The sequence below is a fragment of the Mustela erminea genome, chromosome 4 (assembly GCF_009829155.1).
Source record: "Mustela erminea isolate mMusErm1 chromosome 4, mMusErm1.Pri, whole genome shotgun sequence".
Classification (NCBI taxonomy): Eukaryota; Metazoa; Chordata; class Mammalia; order Carnivora; family Mustelidae; genus Mustela; species Mustela erminea.
The window spans coordinates 24,411,739-24,437,819 of NC_045617.1; the positions used below are offsets into that span (position 1 = coordinate 24,411,739).

General features: G+C 43.2%; 1 protein-coding gene across 2 annotated transcripts in view; it reads right to left on the reverse strand.

Annotated features, from left to right (window-relative positions):
• The window catches only part of SOBP (sine oculis binding protein homolog), a 159,895-nt gene that overhangs the window by 48,352 nt on the left and 85,462 nt on the right, over nucleotides 1-26,081 (reverse strand). Inside the window, exon 5 of one of the 2 annotated variants that reach the window (XM_032338896.1) lies at nucleotides 16,209-16,304. The exons of the other annotated variant lie outside the window; for it this stretch is intronic. Coding sequence (XP_032194787.1) covers nucleotides 16,209-16,304 — 96 coding nt within the window. The remainder of the gene's footprint in view (nucleotides 1-16,208; nucleotides 16,305-26,081) is intronic. 2 annotated transcript variants of the gene reach the window in all.

Consider the following 26,081-nt stretch of genomic DNA (forward strand, 5'->3'; position numbering starts at 1 on the left):
CACAGGAGATGCGGCCTTGTGGGCACCTCAATGACTGAATTATAGAAGCAGGGTTTTTTGGGGGGGGAGGGAAGGGGGGAAACGGAGAGGAAGCACTTCCCTCCCAAGAATCCTCCCAAAAAGCCTCTGCTGTCTCTGTCTCCGGCTAAGATAGCATTTGCTGAAAATGTCAACAGATTGTTTCTTGAGCTGGAGTTGTGCAGACATCTAAAGCTTATTTTAACAGGGCATTTTGCTTAAAATCACTTGGTTAGTTCAGGCATTTCGAATGCCTCTTAGTATATATTTTGGATCAAGAAGTTCTTGTTGAGTTTGACTGATTTAGCATAAATCGGAAGGACATACTAGAATAGACTCTTCACCCAACCAGAGCCTTCAGGCCATTAATGCAGCAAAATTTGCTCTTTGTTTGTGGTGAATTTTTAATGGGGTCTTTTTTCTCTCTCTCTTTCTTTCTTTTAACGCGGCTTAGTTGCTATGCGGAGGCTTAGCGCTCCTGCTTGGGGATCAGTTCCAGACTTTGGCTTGATTTGAAACAAGCCTAGCAAATTTGCCCGAATGTTGATTTCAAAAGGTTTTTCAGTTTTCCCATTTCTCTCATCAGGAGATAGAAGGAAGGTGAAAAGCAAGTCACTATCTGAGTTCAGATGACACTGGTCTGATTTTTCCAAAGTATTTGGTAGGATTCAGTAGACACAGTTGAGAAGGACAACCAGCGCCCCTTGAAAAGCTGCCACAGCTCGCAAGGACCAGATCTTGGGGAGCTAATTTCAAGATGCAGATTATTTACACTTGAGATAAAGTCTCTTTCTTCCATTTTTACTTTTCAGTCTTTCTCTTTCACTTTCTCTGTCCACATCACATTGACTAGATGTGACTCAAAAAGTTAATGGTAATTGCGCTCATCTTAATTTAGCAAAGAGAGAGAAAGAGCTAGAGAGAAATGAGTACAATTTGCAGATCTGAGCTCAGGTCATTACAGGTGTGTTATATTAGTGTATTCATGAGCCCTCCGGGACGGCCATGCTGAGCTATCCAATAACTTTCTTAATGTGTAATTACACACCATTGGACTATAATTGATTAATTGAAAAGAGAATATAGGCAGATGTGAGGGCAAGACTTCTGCTGCTCATTAAATGAATATGTCCTTGCTTTTCTTTAATAAGTTAAGTGGAACTACTCAAAAGCAATTAAGTCAGTAGTGAAATTCATTAAATTTTAAGTAATTATTGGTGCTAAATTCTGTAATAAAATCCAAGACTTTGCGTAGTTCTATTTCAAAAAGAAGTACGATGATTCTGTGGGGCCAATGTGGCAGAAGGAGGGTTCCAGAGAATACTACACCTTGGACTCACTGACATTTTGTGTGAAAATCACTTGAGAGAAAACGAGACAGATATGGCGGTTGGGGGTGGGGGAAGGCATTCTGGAAGCTCTGCGGGCTATCCTTAAACCTCGGAATTGTAGTGGTGTTCCTGAAGTCATCCTTTCACTTAAAATCTTCATATACAGAGTTCAAAAGGAATGAAAAAAATAAATACCTGTTTTTCACTCTAAATGCCTTGAGTCCTACTTTTGATACCTTCTCCAGTAGTTAAATTCAAGCATAAACGTGAATTACAGGGAGTTAAAGGTGATTTGGAGAAAAGTCTTTCCAGGCTCTATTCTCTCACTTGGGAAACAAACCTGAGCTTTTGGGGTCGGGGGTGGGGAGAGAGGATGAAGTGTGCCCCAGCTCGGGGAGCAGCCACAGATAGTCCTCGGGGCTGATATGGGGCTCCCACACCTTCTGCCACTGTTCCTTCTGCGCAGGCAACTGGACGACTGAGAAATGTGTCAGAAAGGAACTCAACTCAGCCAATGTGCCGCATTCCAGACATTCCTGACAACTCCCTAGACGCAGGGGAGACCTTGGCGTCTGGTCTGACTGTGGAGAAATGCCAACTGGGAGCCACACCGGTATGGTCTGTTCATTCATTCCTACGGTAAGTATTTCTTGAGCACCTATTCAAAGCTTTTTAAAGATGACTTTACAGCAATCTCTATCTATATAGTATATATGCAATATAAAGTAAATGTAGAAAGATTTTATAAAGTGCGGGGTGGAATTCTGTAAAAATGTAGTCCATGTCATACCCATCCAGGCTGATCCGGTGCCCCGCACATAGTAGGCACTCAGTAAAATCTTGCTGACCAAACGATGGAAGGTATCGGCGATGTGGGCCATGAGGAAAGCATGATAGGTGTGGCATTCGCACACAATTCTCTATTTAGGTTTTGGAAACTGTTAACATTAGACATGTCAACGCTTGGCCAGGATAAGCCAAAGAGATGGTGGTGACGGCTGTTGAAAGTGACGGAGAACTGATTTCAGAACCTTTTTTTTTTTTTTTTTTTAATTTCAGAACCTTTTATCTACTCCCAGGCTTCTGCTCTAACCATCAGCATCCTTATTAGTCCTGTCAATTCTTTCTTGCAATAGAAAACTGAAAATGTAAACCCACGTATTGTGGTCATTTTTTTTTTTTAAAACCCTAGATTCAACCACATTTTTTTTAAACTTGTACTTCCAGATCTAAATATAACTGTGTGTGGTTAGTTGCAAAATTTAAAAAGAAACGATTGTACTTTTATTGTTTGCTGGGGCTAACACTTCGGGGATGTTGAGAGCCGGTGTCCTAGATACAAGGCTGCAAGGCTGCTGGTCCCCATCATGGAGCCTGTGAGAGGCAACCCCACAGCCGACTGACTAGACACAGACAGAGAGCAGGGAGATATGTGACTCACCATTCCCAGAGGGAGAGAAAAGCATTTTATGTATACCCTCATTCCTGCTGGAAGAAAAAAATTCCAATCCTCACACACACTGTAATTTTAGAAAGCATAACTAAAGCTAAAACTAAATTAGACTAACTAGGTATATTAGGCTCAGAAAGAAAAAAAAATCAGGGCACAAGGAAAGACATTAGGTCTCATTTTCTGTTTGCACGTTTTTCTGTTGTAATGGGCAATTTATTGTCCCACAGCTCATTTTAATCTTGAACGTGACCTTGATAATCTGTGTAGGGGCAGCCCAACTATTTCAAAGAGAAGTTCTAACCTCGGGAACATGCTGTCCAGCTTTCTCGTGTTCACTAAATGAGGTTTTGCTCACACTGTTTTGGAGCTTTGTTTTTCATTTTTACAACTGTTAACAGGTCCCAAATATATTCCAGGCAGCTAAATCAGATCAAAGGAAAACTGATTTATCAAATCAATAATTATGTGCCTAATCTGAAATATTCTGAGACTTACAAGCATATGAACAAAGAAGATGGCCAAAGGAGATGTGATGTGATGGTGTTCATTTCCAAAAGAAAAGTGGAGTTTTGGGGTGGCTGGGTGGCTCAGTGGGTTAAAGCCTCTGCCTTCAGCTCAGGTCATGATCTCAGGATTCTGGGATCGAATCCTGTGTTGGGCTCTCTGCTCAGTGGGAAGTCTGCTTCCCTTCCTCTCTCTCTGCCTGCCTCTTTGCCTACTTGTGATCTCTGTCTGTCAAATGAATAAATAAAATCTTTCAAAAAAAGAAAAGAAAAATGGAGTTTTAAATGGTCAGGTCATTAGAATAACAAGGAATGTAGGATTATAAAAATTTTAATTTGAGGGTTTAAATAGCATACACTTTTTGTATGAGACTTTCTCCCCCAAAGCCAGTGAATATTCATTTAATGTTCTTAGTGAACTCAATATATTTAATAAAATGCTTTTTATTTGATGAAAATCTTTAAAATTTTTAGGCTCATTACTGAATTAACACCAGCTCTCCTTCTAAAATCCAGGACATGCAAAGCATGAAAAATAAGCTAAGTCCATAGAATCAAAAGCTATGTATGATAAGATTTTTGTCTTCACTTAAAAAAAAAAAAGGGGGGGGGGGTTCTACACTTGTGGTTCAGCATAGCATAGGTATAGAGTTTTCTGACCTGACCATGTTGTATACCTGAAACTAATGTAACACTGCATCCACTATATTCAAATAAATAAATAAATAAAAGCATTCTGAAGAGTCGTGTAGATTTTTATTGTCTTTCCTTTTCTTTAAAGTTGAGCACCGAAGAGGGATTTTATTCCCTTTATTAGTTATCTTTTACTGACCGCTTATTATATGCCAGGCATTTTACATGTATTATCTCACTTAGATTTGACATTAATCCTACACAGCTATTATCTCTGTTTTACAGATGCAGAAACTGATTTTCCCAAGCCTGCAAAGCTAGTAACCAAAGAGCCAGGATGTAGACCATGTCCACTGAGTCCAGGGCACAGACACCGTACTCCCCCTGTGCTGTTCTTTGAGGGAAGGGATTATTGCCTTCTTGTTAATGGAGGGTCTACACTTCTTTAAATTACCCAAATTTAAGAACTTTTTCCCCCCAGTTTGTATTTTTACAGTTCTCATCACACTGATCCCTGAATCACCCCGGATCATAAATACTTGAAACGTCAGGGTCTTGCTTCTGCTTTGATCTTGTTTTTGCCACTGACCACATCTAGCTACTTACTCAATTAAGACTGTTATCCGAAATCTAAATTTACAAGAAAATTGGCTTGAGATGAAATCCTTGCCTGTTATTTATGTTAGCATGGTCATAGAACTTGGTGACCAATATTCTTGGCCAGCCATTTGCCATCTCTTGCCTCTCCAGCTGTGAGAAGCCTTTGTCCTCATGGCCTGGATCGTACTAACCACCTTCTAGAAGCTTCCCCATTCCCGCCCTCCAACCTGTAAAAGCACTGCTTTCATAATAGTACTTCCTGGCTCAGGCACCTATGACAGAGCCCCACATCCTAAAACACCAAACGTGAGATTACCTGCTTGTTTCTCACTGCTTTTATTATTTGACCACAACCTATCAAGTTACCTTCTCTCACCTGGCACATCCAGTAGCCTCTCTCTACTACCCACTCCCGCCCTCCCCCCACCACCCTCACCATGTGCTCGTTGCTTACCTCCCTCATCATCATTTCCCAAACAGTCTTCTCTTTCTCTGGGATACCCTTCTATGGTGCACTCACCCTCCAAGGACCAGCCCAGCCCCCCCCAACCCGAGCATCTACTCTTGATGACTCCACCCACCATCTTTCCCATCCCTTCGCTTACTTATTGCGTACAGAAGATCCGTTATGTATTTCTATTCCCTAATCAGCATAGCACCCATCGGGCACTTTGCTATTCACTGGAAGTTCATTGTTCATACAAGGACAGTTTGTTTATGAACTCCTTATGAGAAGGATCCACATTTTATACGTTGTTTGCTCCATAACACATGACTTTTAAGCACAGCACAGCACTTAAAAGACAGTTTTTTAAGACTGTCTTCATAATCTGGGTCACACACACACACATACCATAACCTCCTACTCTCATACTCGTGCCCCTTTTCAGGTGTGTGTCCATGACACTAAATGCCCAGATTTTTTTAAAAAAGGTTTTAAATCTTCATACACATCACACTGGGCAATCGACATTGTCTTCATGCAGTGTATATAATAGAATAAATAAGAGATATAAGAAACTATTCAGACCAAATTAATCAGGAAGAATATATCCCTCGAGAAAAGGTCTTTTGGGTTTGAATGGCCAGGCCCGGCTATTGCCACTGATGGAGCTCAATTTCCAGCCTGGCTGATGGGACGACAGTCAGAACACTGTCTAAAATTCAAAATGCTAAGGAAAAATGAAAATAAATATTTCATTACAACTTTATTTTTCCATGCTATTTATTTTAATGTATTCATATGTAAACATCAAATTGTTATAGGAAAAAATACTGCAGAAATTAGATGGTTTAGATGCCACAGGCTGGTGGGCACTTCTGTGATGGTCTAGTTTATTTTCATTTTCCTTTATATATGTATCGACATTTCCACATAGGATATAACAATCCGCCTTTGTATAGTGTATTTTGTACATATATATGCAACAATGCCATGTAATTTCAAAACTCAAACTTTCTGGCAAATACATAAATATTTCCTCTAAGCCAAAAATGATGTTTCATTCCTTGGGAGTGTCTTCACACATTTATCAGACAATTTAGAAGCTAAAAGCACCACTGATTGAAGTGAGTGTGTAACGGATGCCCTCCCCGTATTTTACACGTTGTAATAATCTGGATATTTTTCATATAAAGGCTTTATCCAAGCACAGTGAGCAATATTTAAGTATTGCCCTCTTCCCACCTCAGGCTTTGACACTTGAAAATGTTTACATGGGTTTCCCCTCCTTGATCCCACAAAGAAGTGGGAGACAGATACTGCCGCTGCATCAAAATCGGATTCAAAACTTCCATGAAAATGAAACCAAACCATATTGAGATCTGACTGCTATAAAACAGCAGAGTATTTCACATATAAAGGGTGTAACTTGACCTGCCCAAGCTAATATCCTGAATGTGGATTATGAAACTTGGGACGTGTAGGAAATGCACCATGTGTATTTGTCTCTTCAGCAGGTTAGGAACGTCTCTAGGAGATGTTGGTGACGGTGCTGATGATGGAGAAGGGCCTCTTGATTTATAAAAAACATACTTTATCCTAATGTAACCTACAGCATGTTCTACGGGGAAAAGGAAAGAAATCATGGCTCTTTGACCAATGTACCCTCATGAATTTTCGAGAGAGATCTTGGTGGATGTGCAATCCCATGGTAGAACATTGAGCAATTTTCTGGATAATTAAGAAAAACGTTGTGCTTATTATTTTAAACCTGGCTTATCTAGGGTCTGTCTTTACTGGTTCAACATTTTGCTTGAGAAAATGAACAAAGCCATCTGGCAGCTCCATTGAAGGGAAAGTACACAGCCAGCAGTAACGTGCTCAGCCGCGACAACCATAGGCCAGCTCCCCACTTGAACTTGTCAGTGGCCATTGCACAATCCAGAGCCAACCGTAAGTATTTCACTTTTACCTGAAGTAGAGCCTGGGGACATGTTATTGCATGCATTCATCCAACAAAAAAATCACGGAGCACTGATCTCCACAGCTCATGGAAGCTACATCATCATTGTTGTTAAGATACCATTATTTTATAACACTGCTAGGGAAAAACATGGCCAATTCAAAAATGACAGGTCATCAATGATCATCTGTAATCCCATTTCTGAGATGTTAGGTGGGGAAAGTGCATTTTACATTCCATGAAATGTGCCATGGCAAGTGCACTGCTCAGGGATACAGTCTAGAAAGACAAAGGTCTAGCGCCACAGAGCTCTCGGCCCAAGGGAGCTTCATCTGGATTCAAATAGAAGCTCCTCTCCGGGTTGCATGTGGTCATGCAGTAGGAGATGGGAGCCCTCCAGGAAGGCCCAACACCTCAGACCAGAAGACTGGGACGCGTACAAAATACATGATTCTGAAAGAGACTTCAAGCTGAATGCCATGAGAAAACACATTCTTTCAAAGATTCTTGTTTGCCCAAATCTGTTCATTTGCAGCTTAATCATGGGCTTTTATCTTCCTTCTTCCCTTTCAAAATTCCCTCTCACCAGCCCCCTAACACCCCCACATCACCACCTCCAATTTCTTGCCTCCCTTATTTCTCACAAATGTCATACTTCTTAACTCCAAATATTTTTCATACCCTTTCCCTTTTTCTCCCACGAGATTTTGGTTGGCTTGTTCTTCCAACCATAAACCAAACACGGGGCTGAATATGAGGGATTTTAATTCTGGCTGGTTACTTGTACGCTTTTATATTGATAATTGATATCCTATCTGATTTTCTGGATTTGCTTGATATACGACCTGGAGTTTCTTGAAGCCACCAGAGGTGAATTTTCTTTGGTATTTCAGGTGATTGTTCAGTTCTAGCAATTAAAGCAATGAGTGGGGGTATGGCTGACACCCGAGTCTGGGTAATGGCCAGAAATCTTGAAGGATGTAGGTCAGCTCACTCTGAGGAATACCACAGTACTAAATCAAAAGAGGTCAGCCCCCCCTCTTTTAAGGTCAGCTCTTTTTTAAATGGCCTTACTGACCACGAAAAGAATCCAAATCTTCAAAAGAAGACTTAAGCACTTATCATACACAATCTATTGCTGTCAGATTTTTATTAAAAATAACATACTCAAATGCTTATATCATATTGAAAAATATATTTTCTAGTCTACGAAACTAAAAGACATATACTTTGGTTTCTTTCCCCACAATTTATTACGCAATTGGGAATTCTCCAATATTACAGGCCTTTCTGAAGAATTTCTCCTTCCTGACATTCTCATGGATGCTCTTTCTGGCTTCGGAACTCTCCCAAAGAACTGTACTATAAAGAAGCCAGGAAGAATGATTCTGAATTAATTTCTTAATTCCTTCATTCCACTCACATAGCCCTGGAATGGAAGGGTGTATCAGACCTGGTCCCTCCAGCACAAGTCAGAGAGATATAAGTCAAACCTTGGCCCACACCTGCTCACTGGATCCCCTTTCTACCCCCAGTGCAAGGAACATAACATCTCTGAATTTTAACTTCCCAACACGTAGAATGAAAAATAACAATTACTGTTTAGCAAAGTTAGGGAGAATGAAGGGTCTAAAGGAAAGTGTATAAAGACTAAGCACAGTGCTGGCATATTGGAGGCTCCCCACAAAGGATGATTTCTTGTCTCCTTTCTTTAACAGGCACATCCATTCGCTACTGCAGATATCCCCAGATGTAAATTAAATTTTTTCCTTTGCTTTGCACTTAATTTCTTAGTTGCATACTTCCAAGAGTAACAATTTTAATATTAAATGGCAGGGCAAGATTGAAGGGGTCTTTGATCATACAGAGAGTCTTCCCTGAGAGTTATAGTAAAAAAAAAAAAAAAAAGCTTAGCTCTAAGAATATTCTGCCTAATATATCTTGTCCTTCTCATTGTTCACAAGGAAATTTTGTGTTTTTTGCATGCAAATGTACACACCCAAGACTTTCAGATAATCTGTTCCTAAAAAATGTGGCCAAGTGGTACCCTATGATGTGTTTAAAAAGCCGGCTTGGAAGAAATAATCATGATCACAACACTGATTAAGTACCAGCTGTTTGCCAAATACCATTCTCAGAACCTTATGGGTATTCATTCATTTGGACCTCATAGCAGCACTACTGGACAGATATTGTCCTCATTTTACAGCCAAGGACATGGACATTCTGTGACTTGTCTAAGGTCACACAGCCAGCAGGTGGAGTGGTGGAGATTCCTGAATCTGAACCAAACAGTCTGGCTCAAGAGCCCAAGCTCTCCAGTACAACACCATACTATATTTCGAACGTTTTGCATTCTTCTTCAAAAAAGCATTCCAATATTGCAGTAACTCACAAATCAGCAATATCTGCTATGCAGCCAACAGGCATCCCTGGTGCCTTCAGTATGAACAGGCAAGTGGGTAGATGTTCAAGGGTTTCTCTGAAGTTAAAATATTACATATGGGCTTCTATCCCAATCAACTGGGAAGAGACTCTAGTTAGAGAATAAAGGCAGGTACTCCCAGCATCTACCTTAAGATTTTGTTTAAACTAATGCCACCTTCTAGTTCCATTTCATTAGTCATAAGACTAACACTTATTGAATTTTTACTGTAAGATGCATACTTTTACACACGATCCCACTGACTCCTCAAAACCACCCTATGAGGTACATACTGTGTTGATTCTCATGTTGTTGATAACAACACTAAAGTACAGGGCAGACGGTTGTCTGAAATAGATAATTTCTACTGTCAATTATTAAGACCTGTGGGGCTTACCTGCCCAGGCTGTGCAGCAGGCACATGTACAGAGCAGACACTGGGATACCCACTCTTATCTACTACAACACACTGACCCCCTTGGAGAACACAGGATCCTCCACAACTCTCTCTGGCTCTAAGAACCACTGCAAGGTACTGTGTGAGAAGTCAGCATGAAACCAAACCATCACGCCTCTGACCTTTCTGTGCCATGGCCCTGAAACTAGAAAGGCAAAGATCTCCATGTCTTGGAAAAGGGAGCTTGCTGAGGACTGAGGATCTCCGATCCAGCCGAGGTTCCCAGATCCAATCAAGGGTGCCTGACTCCAAGAAATGTGCTTATATGAGTGCAGAAGCTGGGGAACTCTAGTCCTTACCCAAATGGCTTCTCCCCGCCAAATAAAGAAACTAAAAAGGGAGAGCTGAAATAGGTTTGCCCCGTTGGGTAGTGAAGGGAGATGGTCTACTGTGGTACAGAGGGTCTTTTTACCCGAGAAAAGGAAGGCTCTCCACCCTGACTGCACAGCAGCAAGGGACCCAGGAGGCTGGGAAGAAAGGGCAGCTGCAAGCCAGAGCAGGTGAAACAGCAGCACCTATGGCAACGGAGGGCCCTGCGGGCGGAACAAGACAGCCCCGGCAGAACACGCCCCTTCCGCCCCGCCCAAGGAGAGGTCTTGCTGCTCTGTGCCTTTTGCCTCCTCCATTGGCACCGACCCTTGCTTAGTCTAATGCGGGTCCTTCTCTTTCTCAAGAGTTCTACTTTTCTAAAACATATTTCGAAAGATCGTAGGAGCACAGTTTGGGGCCAAATAGCCCCAGACTTGAGGGATCCGGAGGGTGGATGTGAAAATGGTGGCAGAGGCCAGCTCTCTCTAGATAGCAACCGGTCCCCGCGGATTTCTGGGTCACTTGATGTGTTTGGGGCTGTTACAAATACTGTTTCAGGAAAATGGCACACAGCAAACTACATACACAAATGTCGTATTTTATTTTATTTGATGTGACAGAAGTCCAAGTGTGTCACCACGAATTTATGGTCTCAATGCCTTGTGCTGCTCTCCTGGAACTTCAAGCTGAGCTGGGGCATGAATCTGACTTTCTGTTAAACCAAGTGTTAAGGGGAGGGGTTTTGGTTAATTACACCTATTTTGAAAAGCCTATCAAGTTTCAAGGGAAATATGGCTGTTTCTATCACCTTTTTTTTGGTGGGGCGAGGGGCCAGTTCTCATTAAGTCTCCATGATCTCGCAGCAAAGTTCTAACAATAGCTAATATGTGACTGCAACCCCAGAACAGCCCCTCGCTGATGTTATGAGGCCAACATATACTCATGAACTGGGCTGGGTTGCAAAGAGATATGATTTCATTTTTTAAATAAATGCGTTTAGAACCAGGGGCTTGAAAGTAAAGAATTCAAGTCACCACTGGCACTGTGGTGTGTTTTTTACCTTCAGGGCTTTCTGAACTAGATCTGATTGTCCAAGACTTGCAAGGTCATACTGAGCAGGAAGGGAAGAGCCCACTGCCATCACCAAGTCATTTGCTTTAGGTGAACTTAGTCCCAAAGCTTCAATTCCCAATGTAACCAGGGTCAACCGGTTCTTTCTAGCCAGAAAAATGGGGGAACCTAAAGTCTTTACCATAAAAGAAGTCAAAAAAGCTTCTTCGCTCACAATTCTTCAGTGGAATAAAAGGGGGAGGGGGTGGTCATAGGGTAAAGCAATAGATGAAGCAAGATTAGTAGTTTGATCATTGTTGAAGCTGGGTGACAGGTACAGGGGAGCCAATGGCATCACTCTCTCTGCTCTTGTGCATGGTAGGGATTCTCCATAATAATTTCTTTAAATCCACAGAAGCACTAGGAATTTCGATGAAGTAGAGCTACTGACGTCCAAACCTGATAGGATATTGTCAATTACTAACACCTGTGCAAACGAGCCAGCCTGCTGGCTCACCCCTTTTTCCTTCAGGGACTCTATACTCCACTCAACTTAGGGGCCACCAGCCAGTGGCTCACCTGGTCTATACTCTCCCGCGTCCTCGTCTTTGCCACGCTATTTCCCTCTGCTTAGAATGCCCCCTTCCCTTCCACCTCAGCTCCAGCTTTGGAAATCCAACCCATGTTAAGGCCTAGATCAAAGGTGTCCTCCTCCTTTGTTAGGTCTCTAATTACTGTATTTGGAAATAATCTCTTCCTCCTTTGTACTCCAGAACTTTGCTGGTGCTCTCCTGGGCACAGCCAACTGGGTAATGGTAACAATCATGGCAATAAGAAGAATCATAATAATAGCAGCTAACACTTACTGAATGCTACTAGGTACCAGGCATTTTAAATATGTCATCGCTTTCAAGCCGTACCCTATCTTCTGAGGTTATTACCTTTTATTATCGCATGCTATAGATGAAGATCTGAGGTTCAGAGAGGTCCAAGAGGATCCACGGTGTTGTAATGCCAGATGTGTCACCATAAATTCTAAGCCTTTGTACTTATGATCCTTAGTGATACCCCCGGAGTAATACAGTGTGAGTTAAAGTCTAGCTGAGGCAAAATTCTAACTTTCAGGAAGCCCTAAGAGCCCACATTCCTGATGAATACAATACTATATGGGCCTGTTTTTCCTACTGAATTGCAAGCTCTTTCAGGGAAGGGACTGTGCCTTTTTCTGTTTTGTGTCCCCCAAAAGCACTGTGCAGTATAATCCATGTATACAGAAGATGCTCAATAATGTCTTGCTAATTGAACAACATATTAATCCAAAGCAGTTCTGCCTAAGGACTATGTCCAACTTTTGTCTACTTTCCCAGGGAAATGAGATGGACAAATCAGCCCCCAGAGGATCTGCCTAAGCATCTCACCTCCCCACCACCTCTGCTCACAGGCCACAAAACGAAAATGCTTCTCATCTTCTTACACTGGCATTCTGAGTGACCAGAAAGAACTCTTCCTTGATGCTATTTTTATGTAGCCTCCCAGCTGCAGACTGTATCCTCCACCCTCTGCAAGACTCCCACCCCTAACAGCCTCAGGAAAAGTCGATGTCTCTGCGATGCCTTGGGAATCTGGAACTGAGGAAAACAGTCTGATTTCCCCCTTGGGTTTCCTTTCTCTTATTTCTCCTTTCAGACTTCCTAGAACCACTTTCTTCCTAACCCAATTACACGAGGCTGTTGTTGCTGTCCTTTGACTCTATTCTGACCTCCTTCAACTGCAGTGATGTTCTCGGCACTGGCCTTGAGAACACCTGGGGAGTAGGCTTGGGTGCCTTCCGTTCCTTCCCCCAAACCCTCTCAACATGCCTCTTCTTTTAGCTACTGGTCTTCTCCCTCTGGGGACCCAGCTTCTGTTGTATTTCTGCTATAATTCTGCTGTCTTTTCAGAACTGAGAAAGTCCTGGATGGTGAGGGGTGAGCTCATGACATGGTAAAGGTCCTCTTCACATGACTTCCATCATCCATACGAGCGATGTAATAGGGGAAGAGGAGAGAAGGCCTTCTCGTCCCCCAAAGAATGAGGCAAAAATGGTAAAGGGACCAGCAGTGGAGGTGAAGCTTGGGGCAGAGGCTAGACACCTATAGCTTGTTCTAAATGTTCTGTCTCTGGGATTCCCACTAGCCATGTCACTGGAGTGTTAATGGGATGTGAATTTCCACAGCTTCTCTTCTTGAAAGTTATTTGCCTTGGTCATAAATTCAGCTCTGCCGGCATAATACCTTGGCGTGTGTGTGTGTGTGCATGTGTGCCTATCGAAGAGGTAGATGGGGCCACACTGAATTGTGTTTCTATCAAACAGTCCTCAAGCTTTATCTAATGTCACTCATCCTGACAGCCTTGCATTTTCCAAATTAATAAAAAGCATAAGGAATCTGCTGCACAACCACCAACCAGAGCATCTTGGCCACCGAGCGATATATCTAGTCATCTGTGTTGGATGTTAAGTGTGAAGGCACGTATCACGGTTTGGGATTTAAATGGAAAAATCAATACTCTACAGGGGTCTCCAGTCACACAGCAGATCTTTCTATCAGCCAGTGCTTTGTCTGTCAGGGCCTTCTGACTAGGTGTCCCTGGGCATTCCGTGCATGGATTTTGCTTTGCTTCTGTTGCGCTTACTTAACCCTCTTTCCAGAAGCAGAGGCTGGGGGTGCAGGGGAGAGACCAGAGACGACAAATGGTCACTAATAAAGTCCGAGGCGGTGTCCAAGCTACCTGGCCAGGGCACTCTCTGTCAGAAAGTGTGGCCCAGAGCATTAGCCACGTAGCCCAGTGTCCTGACGGCATGGGAGCTTAGAAGCAACCTGTGGCCCCAGGGTTTTCTCCCAAGGGTCACTGACACCCCCCACGAGGTTCCTCTGCTTTCTAAACCCACCGAGCCTCTTGCTGCAGGGAATTACGCAAAATGGCTTCGAAGCTAAGAAAGCACTTTGGAGCGGGACTTGCAGTCTTTTTTCATGAAACCTTTAAAAATTTGCTCGAAGCTGCACTAAGAAAACTCCAAGGACTTCTTATTCCTCTCTTAAGAATGTACAGGTCTCTTTCATACAGTAACATAACTTCTCCAGGCTTCATAACCAGCCACAAACACCACTGCCTCTCCTGCAGTTGAAAAAAAATGAAATTTCTCCTTGGAGAAATAAGCTTACTTGTTTTTTTTTTCCTCTTTACTCTCCCTTTTTCCTTTATCACAGAAAAGTACGCTGATGAAAATAAAGCACTTCTAACAGTGACGAGAAACACAAAGATTATACCAATCTCTCAAAACTACTGCTAATCCAATATTGTGTTGAAGCATAGCAACAATTAAACATATATTTTCTATAAAGACTGATGGGAAAGATGTTCACATGTATGTCTTAGTTCCTCCTACACAGACTAACCACAACCGGGACCCAAGCACGTTCATTTTACAAATAAAAATTTTTTTAAAATCAAATATGGCATATTACTTGTTTAACAATTTCTCTAAGAAGAAATAAGATACTCCCCAAAGCATTTTGATACCAAAACATAGCATAAATGGCCCATGGCCTACAGTCTTCAGCTGGATAACCACAGTTATAGAGTGAAATATTAAAACGGAAATGAATGAAAAAGTTTTCCCCCAAAATAGGTCATGCTAGTGGACCTGGAAGTTTAAGAGCCCTACGATAAAATATAAGGTGAGCTGAATTTTCAGAAAAAAAAAAATTGCATTTCTAAGCAGCAAACCGGCCCGCGGATGGGTGGGTCAAAGGGACAGGACACACAGAGTGAGTGGCGCTATTGTGGTTACGCAGTTTGCGGACCGGGGAAGGGCATTCTCTCACTGGGAACATCTCACGGCTGTGGCTAGGATTGGTAAGCACGGTATTTTTCTCTCTTCTCCTGTTCTTTGGACACCTTGTTTTTCATGAACAGTTGGTATCAGTGCTAAGTCCAAAGACGGCTACATGTGGGATTTCCTAATGCGGAGACCTGGCAGAGCCAAACAGTGTTGGGCCAAAAAACTAACTAGAAATGAGACTACCTCGGAATGTAACAACTGAGTATCTTCATTGTCTTTCAGTGTTTTCATTTAGCTGGAGCAAATGTTTTGCTTTAATGCAACTGAAGGGAAAAGAACATTTAGGGACAACATAGCTAGATCCCTCATAAAGCCTCATTTTCAAAAGCAGTGTTTAAATCTCTAAATAAATGACAATTCATTCTCTGTTTACTTTAGGTAAACAGAAAATGCATTGCGGAGCACTCATTTTCAAAAGCTAATCAAGTACATTAGGTCCCAACAGATTCATTTAATAGAAATATAATAGGCATTCCTGCTTGCTTTTCATCTTGTCTTGCTGTAAATGCTAAAATGAACAGCAAATTAACCCTACGCTGGAACACAGTCCCTGTCACAGCTGATATCCTCTCTCTCACGACTTGTAAACATCCCCGCATCCTGTCGCCGCTTTGACTTCTCCTACATAGGAAAGACGAAAGCGCCTGATTGAGCTTGGCAAGACAGTGTAGGAACACTTGACTTCTAAAGGGAGTACTGCGTGTCAACTCTGCCATCTTCCCTAGCAGAACAAAATATTACCATGTTGTGTCCTAAAATAGTGTACAATTAGGAAGTAGGAGGAGGAGAGGTGGTAGGATTGGTTTTGTGTTTTTTTTTTCCCAAGCTACATATATCCACTGTCTTTTTCTGTATTTTTTAACTTTACTAGCCATTCTCCAAATGGCTGGTGATAAACTACTATACAAAACAAGCTAATAAAGACAGGGCCATCCAAGCTCTATAATCAGATATAAAAGATTTGCAAACAACTTGAGATCTTATCATTAATATTCAGTGATAGCAGAATTAGCATTTAGAACTCTATACAGAAAAACTATAATACTTCATAAATTATGTAATAATGAACAAACCCTTGCAAAAACTGTTTTCACTGTGCTAAAGTAACATTCTAGACTTGTTGTAAGTATGTTATTCTTACAAGTAGTTCGCTGTTATTCTTGAAGGCAAGCCTTGGAGTTTCCTTAGCATAGTGCTGCTGGGGAAAATTTTCAGCATGTCCATCTTCATCTCTAGCCTGAAGGGAAATATAATGGCCTATTTAGGGACTTACAAATAATGGAAGAAAAAAAAAAAGCTAAAAGCATAACAGCTCAGATCATTAAACAAACGGGAATCCAGAAATAACAACATTATTAAGAAGTTTGTTTAAATACGCAGTACGCCTTTTAGGTATCAAAATTTGGGATTTATTTTTCTTTTACATAGTTTGGTTTGAACATGCAAATTCATCGTGGTGTAATATTTTAAATGATACGAAGCAAACCAAAATCAAGCAATTTGGTTGGAAATTACCACCACTTCGGGCTTCCCGCAACTTTTCGTGGCACATTCAGGGTTATATGACATACGTACGTGTTTAAACTTTTTGGCATGCTTAAGCAATCTCTAGATAATGCACTTAAAAAAAAATTCTAATAGCAAGGCCATAAGAAAAGCAATTTGCATCGTTATATTTTGCATTGTAATACTGTCAGAGATAAACTGATTCCCCTTGATTTTTAAATAAAGATCTGAAAGGAGCAATGATCTAGTAAGAACAACGATTCTTCAATCGAATGCAGTAAAAAAATAGATTTAATTAAGAAGCTGCGTTAAGAGTTACTGGTTATTTTGATCTACACTGTTAATTAAGAAAGCTGAAGTTTAAATGGAGACATTAACAGAACCCATTAGCAATACCGCTTGCATACAGTCTTTGCTTTCTAATCTCCATCGGTTTCTGGTTTGGCGTTGGAGAGAGGGAGAGGTAGGTGAGAGGAGGCGTGTCTGCAGCACACTCATTACACCATTCATTTGGGTGACACTTGCACCCTGCTCTGCTCTGATCTCATCTTAGCCCTAACTGCTCTCCCTTCCCTGGCCTCCTGAAATTCACAGCTGAGCTGTCTCCCTCACATATGGCTTGCATATAATTATGCATATTCCATTTTGCACTGCATTAAAATGATGAGCTCCTGGCTCCCTGCCAGCTGATTTTAAAAAGCCCAAGTGAAGTAGGAAAAAGGAGAGAAACACAGGGAGAGTCGCACAGGAAGCAGCAGGTAGTTCTGTCTGCTGTCTCTTTAGATAAAATGTATGTCTGGCACCACGGAAACAGCTGAGAACTACCTGTTGTGATGTACGGATGGAGGGGGAGAAAACAATGCGTATATGTCTGCGCCACCGCGATGACAGCCCTTGGATATTGTTTCTCCTTCCATGGAGTGAAATTTGCCCGCTGACAAGTATCACTCAGAGCTCCTCTGCTAGACGAGGGACTGTCATTTTGGAAACGGATCCAGATCTTGTCCATCTTAGGATGTATTCCTTGTTTTTAATACAGGCCTCTGCTACTTATTCCAGGGAGGGAACGGGATGGAATTTGGAAGTGGAATGTCATGGCCAGGGACAGCTGGGTTACAAGAAGTCAGTGGAAGAAGACATTGCTCTGTTTTGGTTTCCTTTTTGAAACTTAGGAACATCTCTGGGATCGGGTGCCTTTCTAGGACACCTTCCCCCAAAACTGCCCCCCCCACGCCCCCGCCAAATCAGAGTAACATAAAAATGCCGTTATAGGATTGGGCTACATGCGACAGTGAGCGTAAGCACCACTCACGTCCAGTGGTTATGTGGGCACTGAAACCGTAATGGTCTTTCTCACAGCCTCAAGCCCTATGCTGCACCTACATCAGGGTCTAAGCTAATAGAATCTTAAATGGGGCCCCATTAAAGTGGAGTGTATAAATAAAAGGCAGCTGGAGGAAAAACAGAAAGAGGTCAATGTGTAGGAACAACGTTACATTCTTCCATTCTTTGTAAGTGCATTTTATGTTGCTCTGTGAGGTCTCTTGAAGGCAGGGACCTCATCTATTTCATCTTTCTTAATTCTGCTATGCCCGGTGCCTTACTTTGAGTTAGTACTTAACCAACATTGAAGTGATGGGAAAAAAAAATACATGGAGAGTAACTAGACCCTACCATAAACAACTTTGCAGAAAATGCCACCTCAAAATAGGCTAAACTTGATGGTAGGTTCATTATATTCCTGGTGCACTATGATACATATGCTTGGAAACACAGCATATAGTTTACGAGGGCTACTATTTACATATATATGTCTATATTCAATATATATGTATCTTGTGTATAAATATTCATAAGGTGGAATATGTTTATTATGCATGTACTATGTGTACACATTCATACACACCAGATGCCTGGGGATATTTTCAACATTGGTGGCAAAAATACATCCATCTCACTTACATGTAAGGTGATCACAATGCTTTTTATGTTTTTAAAGGACAAAAAAAAAAAAAAGAAAAGAAAAGAAATCCCACTGTCTAAGATTTGAAGCTGGTTCCTCAAAGAAGCTGAAGACTTCATGTAAAGCCTATTAATTTATGAGGTTGAATGAAGCAGCAGTGGAAGAGAAAGGAAAAAGCAGAGGGAGAACTGGAAGCGAAGAGAGAAAGCCAGAAATCTGCTTCTCCACTGAGCTGTGTATTTGCCTCCTCTGTATGGAACTCCATGGCCCTTGGAAGGGTCTGCCTCTCCCAATCAACCTGATTCCAGAGTCTAAGACATTCTACCCTCCAGGCATTTGCTGCGTTTCCAGCACACGCCACCGAGCTGGAGAGCACACCATGTGCACGGAGACCGAGTGCCAAACCCTTCACGTGTGTATGCAGACACAAGCACTCACCCACCTCCTGCCAAAGCATTTCCTTTCGCATTCTGAAGTCTTTTTAGGGTAAAATTCAAAATTACTCTTCCTAGACTAAGTGAAATTAAGTGCATTCATTGATGGCAAGAGAGTTCTCTCTTCTGGCCCCTGCTAGAGTCATCTGGGTGGCTTTTTGACAGTGGAGTGTGCCCTCCCCTTTCTGCCCCACCTTTGTAAGACTTTGATATAATTGGGCCAGGGTGGGGCCTGGACAGGGGTGTTTTTAAAATTTAAAAAAAAAGCTCTGGGATTGTAATGTACAAGCAGGGCTGAGAGCTGCTGATCTAAGGGGCATGCCCAGAGGAGGGGTATCGAGAGGAGGCCCTTGGCAGAGTGTTGGCAGAATGTTCTCCAACCATGTCCCAACCTCAATGGATGGAACGGCTCAGCAATAACTAAGAGGATGTAGGCTACGGCCCTGGAGATGGGTTTTGTTCTATAGATTCGAGAGGGGACATAACTCTAGCTGACTGCAGGCAAAAAATTTCTGATTTTAGTCCTTGGCATGACAACTAATCTTGGAAGAGCTACTAGACCAGTTCCTCAAAAGGTCTTTCTGGATCTCTCTAAGCAGTCAAAAATCCCCACCTGCCCTCTCTTAGACTGGACACAGGTGCAACTTGATGCCAGTTGGTGGGATTTTTGTCCCTCCACCCAAAGACCGCACACTTCCTAAGGGGAGGGATGGTGCTGGGTTCCTCACCCGTGGCCCATGAGCCCCAGCCAGTGCCCAGTGCTCAGTAAGTGTTCTCTGGGAATGAGCTCTATTTTCATTCCCAGTAACTCAATGGCCATGTTAGATAAAATCCTAGGAGCTTCTTTATCCTACACATAGAATCATTTTAGGATGTTTTATAACCTGTTATATACTGAAGCCAGTGCCACCTTCTGCCTCTGCCCCATCTAGGGTGCAGACAATGGCGTATCGAGGCAGGCAGACCAAGAAAGCCCACAACCCCTGCAGGGAGGGGTATGCAAAACCCTGTAGATACTCCACATATCCAGTCACAGTAATAACATGAAGCAGAAATGCTTTGAGCTGGTTTTGTTGTTCTTAAAATCTCCGCAGACCATGGGTTCCCTAACTGCCTGTCTTAGGGCAGACCACCCCACTGCCAGCTCTTGGACTTTCTTGGGGCCAGGAGACACCGGGTGGATGTCTGACTTTGTTCTGGAGTGACCAGTTCTGACAGAAGGAATGCCAAGATACATGACGAACTAACTCTCTCCATGTGTCTTATTCTCAGCAGCTTTATTCTGACTAATATGCTGGATATTTAGGCCAACTTCGGGGAAAAGCAAATGGGAAGCGATTTTGTTCCTTACATTTTACCACAAATGTGATTGTCAGAACAAAGGTGCATTTAAAAAAAATCTATTATTCTAAGAAGGAGCTGCTTCTCACCATAAAATAGAAGCAAAAACTCTTCAATTAAACTGTTAAAAGTAAAAATCCTTCATTTAAATTGCAAGGGGATTTCCCCCTCTTGCTGAGAGTCAAGCACCTATTTTCATGTGGTGCCCCCCATTCGAATAAATATTAGATTATGTGAGAAATTCAGACTAATCGCCTCTCTACTTCGAAAATCTCTGGTTTAAACAAACTTCGGATTCACCTCTCTTTCTCTGTGAATCATCACTCATTCACATTTTTATTTTGATTCTTACATACGGCAATCTTTCATTCTCTTTCAAAGAATTCAGTTCTTCCTTTGGGCCAAAGCTTTGGTGTCGTGTGCCTATGCAAGCAAGCTCAGCATTTTTTTCCCCCTCTGGAGGACTCCCTCAGAAAATGTGGAACATTCTAAAAACAGCTCCACAGGCCTACCCCAGAAAAGAGAGATTTCTGACTCAACAAAAAGGTTAACACTGTTGCCATTTAAGTGGAAAGATAACTAGGTTTCCCAGTTAATACCTCCCGTTGATGAATGGGAGTTTACACCTCTATGTCTCTGTGATTTCAGAATTTCTTCAGAAAACAAGAGAAGGTTCCGCGTGGAGCCACAGCCGGGGTGAGCGCAGCCAAGCCTCCAGACTCGGCGTTCCGGGGCCCCAGCAGATGTGGAACCCGTCAGCTCACACGTGGGGTGTCACCAGCCGACTTGAGGATATCAAAAATAGCTCGTCTCAAACTTGGGGGAGTGAGTTTAGAGATGAATCGTTGCAGGGAAAATCTTGGATATTTTCGAACTCATTTTGCGAATCAGAAGTAACAGAATTTCTTTTCAAAAGTCAAGACAAAAGCACAGGGACTCCACTTCTGGAAACTCTTAGAATTGCATCTTCTAATGTCTCGTGTCCTGTCTCTCCTTCCTGAGTCAAATGCCGACACACGTTCCTCTTGAGGAAGTTTAGGGAGGAATAAACTGCAACCATCCCACATGGCCTTTCTGTGTACTGTGAACATCTTTGTGAACTTGACCTAAAGTTCAGCCCGGTGTCTGGGCCCCTCAGTGAAGTTCAGCCCACATTGGCCCGGGACTAGGATAACACAGGGAGGCCCGTGGAGGAACTCCGGCTTCTGGTGAGCTATGACCCGGTTATGCTCATCTCAGTGGCCCAACTCCTCACAACTGAATGCCCAGTTCCCCTCAACTGGATTCCTGTCCTTTCCCCCCATTTTCTGCTTGTAAAACTAGATTTCATCGGTCCTCATGACTTCTCCTGGAAATTTCTTATACGCCTTTTAAACATTCATTCAGACTGTACTCCTTTAGGAAGTCTTTCCAGACCTTTTCCTCTTGGTCCTAACCTGGACTCTGAACCCCTCTGTGTGTGTATATGTGGTGTGTGTATATGTGTGTATCTCCATTCTACCCATTGCTTTGCATTGCATTATGACCCCCTATATGTTTGTCTTCCCCACTAATCTGTGAGGTTCTTGAGTACAGAAATTATGTCCTATTCAGCTGTAAATCTCTAGAGCCTCATCTACTGCTAGACATAGAATAAAGGCTCCATAAATGGTGAATGAGTGAGCTAGTTGAGTGTGTGAATCCTTCCCCCCTAGCAACCGGACATTCTGCCTTACACTCCAGTCCCTAGAGGTGAGTGTTCTGTCCCTGAACCCCAGAAGTCACCTGCATACCTGAGCCTCAGCAGGCCTCTGCCAGAGCTCTCCGATCGCTCCTGCCTCCCACCTGGACCTTCCACTGGCTCTTCTACGTACTTCTGCCCAATATCTGACCCTCCGCCCAGTCAGACACTAGAGTCTCAGCCTCACTATAGCTCTCGTACTCCATTTGGGCTTTGGATAATAATCATTTCATCCTCGTGTTTCTCCCCTGTGCCTCCCACTCTAACCTCTGGTCATTGTCTAACAAATTCTTTTCCTCCAAGTCCATTCCCAGATTAACCAACCCAGTGTCTTTCTCCCTGTTTCTGAGACCTCACCTAGTCCTAGTGCCCCAAGTCAGTCTGGAACTCCGTGGTGTAACTCATCTCAGTTATGACTCATGTCTTATCTTTCCTATCAGCCTGGGAACCACTTACCGGAAAATGTATGAGGCCCCCATGCTCAGCAGAGTACCGTGTACCACAAGGAAACCCATTCATATAGGTTGAATGCATTCATTAATCCTTTGCTCTTCCTTAAGCTAAGACCCAGAAATGTTGTTTTCCTCTACCCTGAATTACCTGCCTCTAAAAATGGATCCCCTTAAGTATGAGTTGTTTCCATGCAAATATTCAATTTGGCGAACATCAGATTGCAGAGAATTGCACAGCTCGTGGACAGGATTGTGTGTGCACACAGCTTGGGTAGAGAGCTTTCTCTTGCACAGAGGACTCCTGCCTGGCATCAGGCTCCCTGTTCCGGACACACCCCAGGCACCCAGGAACATCACTCTGTGGACCCAGGCATCTGCTCAAGTCACGTTAGTACTAATTTTCCATCAGGATCCCTCGCCATCCCTTTCATTAGCCTGTCATCAAAGACTGACCGTGGGATTCCTGCAGTGGGGCTGTTTTACTCTGTTCTTTTAACAAAATGTAGTTAAAATCCCATTTAGCAAGTAGGCCAGGGGAGAAGCTGTTCCCCTGGTGGAGTTCCTCCTAATTCTCCAAGCTCCATACCTGCCGGGCTCCTCTGACAGCTCCCACATCTCTGATGGATGAGACGGACTTATTTGCCGCAGCTCTCTGTTTTCACTCCACGCCAACCTTTATATATATCATAAATTTTTAATATCCAATTTGGAGTCCTCAAAGAATAACGGTAACAAATATGCAACATGAAGATAATGGCAATCGAATCATGTTTATGGCCTCCATGAGCATCTCCTTAAACGATGTCGGGTCAGAGCCACTCAGATCGGTGAGTGCGTGAGGCTGGCGGGCTGATCTCATGTCTGATTAATGGCTGCCCTTACTCAGGGGCCCTAATGGATTGCATGACAGTTTCGGCAACAGATTCCCCATCAGCCTGAAATACGGCTACCACGCGAGCTAAAATATATCATGCTCATCCCAGCACATTACAGCTGTGTCCAGTATAATCAGAGCAGTTGCTAAGTGGTTCTGAAAATCCCTGTTTTGGCTTTTCATTTTTTGGAATCTATTTTCCCTCTATTGGACAGGCTGGCTGGATTCATCTCGCGCTGCTTTTCGACGGGTCACCTGAGTGTCTTTAGTGAAGGACTGTTTTTACGGAAGGGGTCTGCAGGTAAGGCCTGGCCGCTGCGGCACGAGGCCCCCTTTTGTGTTCTCTGTGAAAGCCACGCCGCCGCCCCATCCCGCGCAGCTTCTGATTATCCCAGGACCCCTGATCCGTGGTGGATTATCGGACTCCTTGATGGCTCCCCGTCCCCCACCTCCCGCCTCCGCCCACCGACTGCCTTTTGGCTTTTTCACTCACTATTCATCCGTATTTATTACCCAGGGTCCTGCGAGGGGGAACAAAAGGAAGGCCATTCCACTTTGTTACCCGTTGGCACCTATAAAATACTTAAATAATTGGCCTAATCCAGGCATTTCAGGTGGTCCTTTCATTTCTTTTCTCTGAAATCCCTAGGCAGAAGGGGCTGGACGCCGGTCTTTATTTACAGACCTCGGGATGGACCGAAGAAATGAAAGGAAATACGAAGCAGGCGAGGACCCCATCTGTAAGACTCGGATAGGATCCGGACGTAATGGAGGAGATTTACTATCTGCAGGAAGTCTCCCTCGACATAACCTGGCCTCACATGGGAATAGAAAACACACCAGAACCAGATGAAGACACTGCTCTGGGTATTATCAAAGATTCATAGGAATGGCTCACATCCCTACAGCTGTTACGCATGCACCAGACACCATTCTGAGGGCTTTACATGTATTAACCCATTACCACACGCGCCCAGACACATACCAAATCCAAACCACCACTCAGGAGTAGGTACTGTCACTGTCTCCGTCTTACCTAGAAGGAAACACGAGCACAGAGAGATGGCGGAGTGCACGCAAAGCTGCACAGCTAACGAGGCCTGGAACCTGGATTCAAACCCAGGCAATCTGTCTCCACGGCCCCTACCCTGTACTTGATAATCTGCTATTTCTCTGCTAATAAAAAAAAAAAAAAAAAAAAAAAAAAAAAAGCCCAGTGTGAAATAACTTGAAAACACTGATGTCATGAAGCTAAAAATATATATTACTTAATTAAGGGAGGTTTTCATAATTCTTTGGTTTTCTTGGGTTTTCAATTCCAAGATGGACTACTCCAAGGAAACCAGGAAAGGAGAGTGCTGAAGAACAAATATTATGGAAGGGGGTGGGGTGGTCTGCAAAGAGCCCAGGAAAAAAGCAGCAAGAGCAAACATGAGTCAGGGAGTCAGTCTCCGGCACAGCCTGAACAAGATGTTACTTCAAAATTTATAAAACTAATCCTTAAAACAAACCAACCTTTTTGACCTGATTCTTATTAAATAATCTTTGGATCATTGATTATGACACCCAAGCCCATCAATTCCAGAAGGACGTGGCTCCCTCAACAGTTCAGATCCTCTAGCAATTTCCTTTGTGAATTTCTAAAATCAGTATTAGTATTATATGATTTTTAAAAAATTAATCCCATAAATGGTGCTGTGCGGATTCTAAAGGACATTGTGTGTCTTATCTCATTCAGTCCTGGCCCTTTGGCATATAAATGCAGACTGTGGCTTTGGCTAGCATGAGTTAGCTCATCAAAACCGAGGATTCTCTTGGATGAACTGGCGAAATTAAGTCACTGTCTTGCCTCGCTGAGACACGGGCCTAGATTGTGGTGATTCTTCAAGGGTGGGGTTGTGGGGAGCCAAAGGCCAGTTCACCAGCTCCTGTTCAATACCACAACACCTTCCACTACGGGGAAAAACTGAGACACAGCGACAGTAATGCAGTCCCCGTCAGGTTGATGGCTAATTATCTCAGCAGGTGAGAAGACAATGCAAGAGGCTTGGAGTCACGTCCTGGGAGAGTTAGCTTGCTCTGTGTCCCTGCCACAGCACGTACCCTTCATTGTGACCTGACACATCACACATATATGGGTCTTAGCAAAGGGGAAATGGACCCCGGGGAACATGAGAGAGCACATGAATGAGTCAGTGTGTGTCTCTCGTGACTTCTAGAGGAAACAACTCAAAGGACATACCCGGGTGATGGTGGTCATGGAGAGCCATGAGGCATGAGCTGAAACAACTGTATCATTGAATTAGCTCCCAATTCTGAGGCCAAGGACTATAAATTTTAAGTTAGCAGCAATCCTTGTCAAAGACCATGATGTCACAATTGTTATCTGTAATAAAGGTTCAGGGCTCAAATCAACCTTCTTTTTTTTCTCCTACCAGCCACCACAGAAATGCCATAATGAGGGTCCAGATACAGTAGGGCTGCCTACATCTTCTCTGCATGGTTCACATGGGCCTCAGTCTACCCAATCCCCGGGGTGCCCCACTAACCTGCAAAGCGGGCCTGTAGAAGCCCCATGGTATTCCGCACTCTCGTCACTTGTTCCCTCCCAGATCCAGCTTCAAGGCCGCATCTGTACCACTCTTGGCTCTCAACCCTCACCCTTGATTCTGGACCTGCCTTGGACACTTTGATCGGTGCCCTTGGCCTGGCTGCAGCGGTCTC